The sequence below is a fragment of the Dromiciops gliroides genome, chromosome 1 (assembly GCF_019393635.1).
Source record: "Dromiciops gliroides isolate mDroGli1 chromosome 1, mDroGli1.pri, whole genome shotgun sequence".
In the NCBI taxonomy this organism is placed as follows: domain Eukaryota; kingdom Metazoa; phylum Chordata; class Mammalia; order Microbiotheria; family Microbiotheriidae; genus Dromiciops; species Dromiciops gliroides.
Window position 1 is genome coordinate 71,543,421 of NC_057861.1, and position 5,060 is coordinate 71,548,480.

A 5,060-nucleotide genomic window follows, 5' to 3' on the forward strand; every position below is an offset into this window, starting at 1 on the left:
AGGAAGAAGCCTCCGCCTCCCTTCAGGGAGCGTTCAATCTTTCCTCCCCTAAAAGGGGAGGTCCTTCAAAAACTCCCTATGGGGGCAGCTAGATGGCGCAGTGGTTAAAACGCTGGCCCTGGATTCAGGAGTACCTGAGTTCAAATCCGGCCTCAGACACTTGACACCTGCTAGCTGTGTGACCCTGGGCAAGTCACTTCACTCCTATTGTCCCGCAAAAAAACAAACAAAAAACTCCCTATGGAGAGTTCTCCTTCTGACCTCAGTAGCATAGGTAACCTCAGAGTGGGCCAGGTGTGATCCCTCCCAAATGAGTCAGCTAAAAGACAATATTGATATTTACCACAAATAATTTTTACCACAAAGTCAAGAGAAAGGTTGGGACTGACACACAGATCTGAGAATTATCAGCATTAATTGAATCCATGGAATCCGATGAGATCATCAAATGAAATAGTATAGAAGAATAAGTAATAAATGCTTTTTATTTATTCATTTGTTCTATCTGCTAGAAAAAAAATGGTACTGAGGTCTGCTATTCCTTTTCTGTCCACCATGGGGGTCAAAGTTTAGTGGTTTGTACATAGGCATTTAGTAAAGGGTTATCGAGTCCAATGAATGGGAGCTATAGACCAGGTGGCACTTCCAAAAAGAAATAGGTCTAGATAGAGGAAATGATTTGCCTGATAACAACTCACATTTATGTGGTGCTCTAAGGTTTACACGATATGCGTTCCTTTACAACAACCCTAGGAGTTGCAAGTTTATTACCCCTATTTCACCCAGGCAGAGAGTCAGGCTCTGAGAGGTTAGATGTGCCTAGGGTCACATATCTGGTAATGTGCCTGAAGGAGGCACTCTTTCTATTAAAGCACTTTGGGCTGACCCAGGTCGTTATCGGTAATTTAGGATCCGTGCGTTTAGATTTGGAAGGAACGCTGGAAGTGCGACCCTCTAAATGAGTTAACATTTAAGCCCTCTATACATTATTATAGATGAGGAAACAGGCTCAGACGGGGTAACCCGCCGAGACCGAGGAATGAGTGCCAGAGGCCTCCGCCCCCTTAAGAGAAGACCGGGAGGAGGGAGGCGTGGGAGGGGCGACAGAGAGACAGGGTGTTGTTTCCCAGAATCCTTTGCCCGGAAGCCGCGGGGAGGGAGGGCTTTGCGCGGGGCCGGGAGCCTTCCCAGCTTCCTTTGCGCGGCACCTGGCCACAAAATGGCGGCCCGAGGGAGACGGGCGGAGCCTACGGGCCGGGAGCCGTCGGGCCCCGCGGGCGGCAGTGCCGGCGGAGGCGGCGGGAGCCGGTGGCCCGGGCCGGGCGGCGCCGGGGCCGAGTCCGGGGCGGGCTCGGGAGCCGGGGAGGAGGAGGAGGACGCGGCGGCGGCGTCGGGCCCGGCCTCGGGGGGCGTGAACCTGTTCGCCAACGACGGCAGCTTCCTAGAGCTGTTCAAGCGGAAGATGGAGGAGGAGGAGGAGCGGCGGCGGCAGCGGCAGCAGCAGCAGAGCCCAGACGAGCCGCCCGCGCCCCCGGGGGCCGCCGCCGCCCCTGCCGCCGCCCCTGCCGGCGGCGGCGGAGAGCCGAAGAGGAGGAGCGGGCCCGGCCCGGCGGCGCTCAGCTTCGTAAGGAGCCGCCTCCCGCGGAGAGGGCGGGAGACGGCCGCGCCGCGCCGCCGGGACAGAGACCGAGAGACAGACAGAGGGAGGGGCCCCTCCGGGAGCGGGGGGTGGGGGGGCCGGGCGCCGCCGAGGGCCCCGTAGCACGGGCTTCCCCATGGGCGCTGCACGCCCGGCCATCCCGGGGCCACCGGTGCGGACCCGGCTGGGAGTGGGGGGGGGGCCGCCGCCCTCAGGGCCTCCCCTCCCCGCCTTTTAAACCCTGGAGCCACCCGGAGGGGCCCCCGCCTTTGTTGTACATCCCCCATCCCCCAGAAACCCGACCTTTGCTCTACCCGTGCTCTGGAATGGAAGGGGGCGGTGTGGGCAGGTTGGGGGCGTGCCGAGCTTTGGAAGGCTGTGGAAAGGGACTCGGGGAGCGGGCAGGAGGGGAGACGGCCTAAGAAAGATGTGCGTGAAACGAGCCGACTGATGCCGAGCCATCAGACGGTGGAGCTGGGGCTTTCAGGTCTTTACAAGACTAGCCATTGATGGTGATGACCAAGTGGGGCGGGCAGCTGGTTGTCATCTAACCTCTGTGGTTAGCCGTAGGGCTCTGGGGGGGCTGGAGGGGCTGGGTGAGGTGAGGGTTGGGGGGGCGGTGTTAGGTGGAGTCAGGCTTATCATCAGGCTCACTGCCCTGCCGGGGCTGACTGAGCAGGTTCGGGCTGCATCGTCCTGAGAAGTCCCTTGTGCTCCTCTCTGATTGCTGCGTAGGTTGGCCAGGCTGGGCACGGCTTGGTACTACACGACAGGCATGAGGAGCTAAGATGATCTAAGGCCAGGACTCCCTGTCCCGTTGTGTAGTGGGCTACATGGCCGCCAGGGCAGCCCCCAGGGCTCCTATAATGGTTGCAGTCTTCTATCCCTTCACCCAGGTGGGCAAGCGGAGAGGCGGGAACAAGCTAGCCCTCAAGACAGGAATAGTAGCCAAGAAGCAGAAGACGGAGGATGAGGTGAGTGCCTTCAGCATGTGCAAGTCCTGGGGTCCAGGGGTGGCTTTTCCTTCAGGGAGATTAGGACTGACTGGCCAAAGTCTCCGCAAAAGTCTGGACTTGAGAGCTGAAAGGACCTTCCCCTTCTAGGCTGCTATGAACCTGGCTCCTTATGTAGCACGACAAGGTTTAAGGCCTAGGGGGAAAATGGCCTTGGGCATCCTGAAGCCCTCATGGCTTGTGTGCCTGTCTTCCCCACTTTGTCCCCTGCTTTCCAGGTTATGACAAGTAAAGGAGACGCTTGGGCCAAGTACATGGCGGAAGTGAAAAAATACAAGGCCCATCAGTGCAGTGATGATGACAAAACCCGGCCCCTGGTGAAATAACTCTTTCCGCCAAGGACTTTCTGCATTGTACATACTTATTTAACGCAGCAAAAGAACAATAGCATTTTCACCAAGGACTCCAAACAGAAGACAAACTTGTAGCTTTCTGGCGCCAGCGGATGATTCTTCAAGACTTTTTATACCTTGAGCACTTCTGAGACTTATTAGTATGTGGTTTATTGTTTCAACCTTTTTCCTCTATCACTCTCTTCTCCACACCTTCACACCCCCCCCCCCCCTTTCTTCCCCATCACTTCTGGGAAGTAAAGAACTCAACTAAATAGTTGGAGGATTTTTGTTTCTTAATTTTTTTTAAATTTTTATTAAAAAGACAGGTTAGGAAATTGAGAATGACTTCGCCCTGAGTTGTACCCAGGGCCTGTGTTGGTGCTGCCATCTTTTCTAGGGGCCCCTCTGGTTTGGTAGACTCCTGTGGTATCTTTTGGGAAACCATCTCTGTCTCCTGGCTTGTCAGAAACACCCACCCTTTCCCCCCTTTCTGGAGATGGGGCTAGTGGGTTTTTCTGGGGCTCTTAGCAGCCTGGCTCTTGTTTCACTCTGTAATATAGGACTGTGGTGGTTTGGGTGGGACAGCAGGTGGCACTGGACATTGGAGTTCAGTGGAGTTTGACATTGTTCACTTTTTCTCTAGATTGACTTCTTTCCTCTGCCCAGGTACCCTTGTGACATTTATTCTCTGCCCCATGTCTTTTGCTTCTCTCCCCCCAGAAGTCTTTACCCCCTTCTCCAGGGTCCCTTTGAATCCTTATGACCTTCAAAGGGAGTTCCAACATCAGAGGCTTCTATTGTAACTGGTTGGCCTGCTGTGAGGCCAGTGTCTGTGCCAACCCCCTCACCTTCAGGCCACACATGACTTTTCTAAAATTTATTTTTAAAAATAACTTGGGTGTCCACATACGCTAAAATCCAAGTGTCTATATTTGTTTACCTTTGCCCCCCTGGCCCACTCCAAAACATAAACCTATGGCTTTGCCCCATTGCATCCCCTTCATAAGTGTGTTTTTTGAGTATGTATTTTCCTCTGAAGGCCTCGGTCTAAGGCCATGCTTCAGGGACACCTCAAATTTTACTTTTTGATTTTTGCCTTTAATGTAACTATCCCCTTCAGCCTGTGTTTAGGTACCTGGGGAACTGTGGTGGAGCAAGTGTTTCCTGTGTGTTGTGTTGGGAAAATGTTGAAGGGACAATTCCTTTGACCCAGTGTGTGTTGTGTCTCTTGCCCTTTGGCTAGGGAAAGTGAACCTGACTGGGGAGTGAAGACTGTCCCTTGCCTCTGAATGATGTTCTGTCTGATCCCAGTTTGATGTCCTAGGTAGCTTTGGGGCAAGTTTCACCCCCTAAGGCTGGTTGGGGCTTTTGCTCCTTGTGCTTTCCTTTTTCTTCCTAAAAGGTCCCTCCCCCCAGCCCCACCCCACCACACCCCCAGTAGCATGGATGGTGCTTGTCCCTGGACAGTGAGGTAATGCTTCAGGATACAGGAGGGGTGGTTGGGGTGTAGTGTAGGGGTATCCTTCCTGCTCTCCTGTGGTGCTGCTCTGCTTGTCTGAACTTAGAGTAGCCACTGGTCATTTTTCTTCCTTCTGGCTCCCTTTTTCTACCCCCACACATGTCCCTTTGTGTGGCCCCTTTACCTTTCCCCAAGGAATTAATGTTTAAAAATGCTGACTTTAAATGAAAATAAAAAAGTGATCTAAGAGCTGCCTGTATGTGTTCCTTCTGCAGGCAGCTTCTGTCCCCTGCCTGCTAGCTTATTCTTCTAAGCTGGAATCCCAGGCCTGAGATCACAGGCTTATAGATATGAGCTGGAAGGGACCTTAGAGCCCACCTAGTCCAATCCTCTCATTTTATAAATGAGGAAACCGCAGTTTAGGAAGGTTAAGCGGATTTGTTCAAGGTCACACCTTCAGACGGCATGGGGCAAAAGGTCTGGATTTGAACCCAGAAAGACAGCACATTGGCTAGCTGTCCCTCCTGCTTCCACCTCTTAAGTGCCAGGCCCCAGGAAGAAGTGTGGATACCCTGCTGCTTTGCCAGCTGATTTCTGGGAATGACCCAGGCCCT

At 53.8% G+C, this 5,060-nt stretch overlaps 1 protein-coding gene across 1 annotated transcript; it reads left to right on the forward strand.

The window, feature by feature from the left end:
• Positions 1–1,183: 1,183 nt before the first annotated feature.
• Positions 1,184–4,693, forward strand: TRIR (telomerase RNA component interacting RNase). Its single transcript, XM_043976550.1, has 3 exons — positions 1,184–1,624; positions 2,536–2,613; positions 2,871–4,693. Exons 1-3 carry the CDS (start codon positions 1,220–1,222, stop codon positions 2,976–2,978), a joined length of 591 nt encoding a protein of 196 aa, XP_043832485.1. The 5' UTR covers positions 1,184–1,219; the 3' UTR covers positions 2,979–4,693.
• Positions 4,694–5,060: the final 367 nt, after the last annotated feature.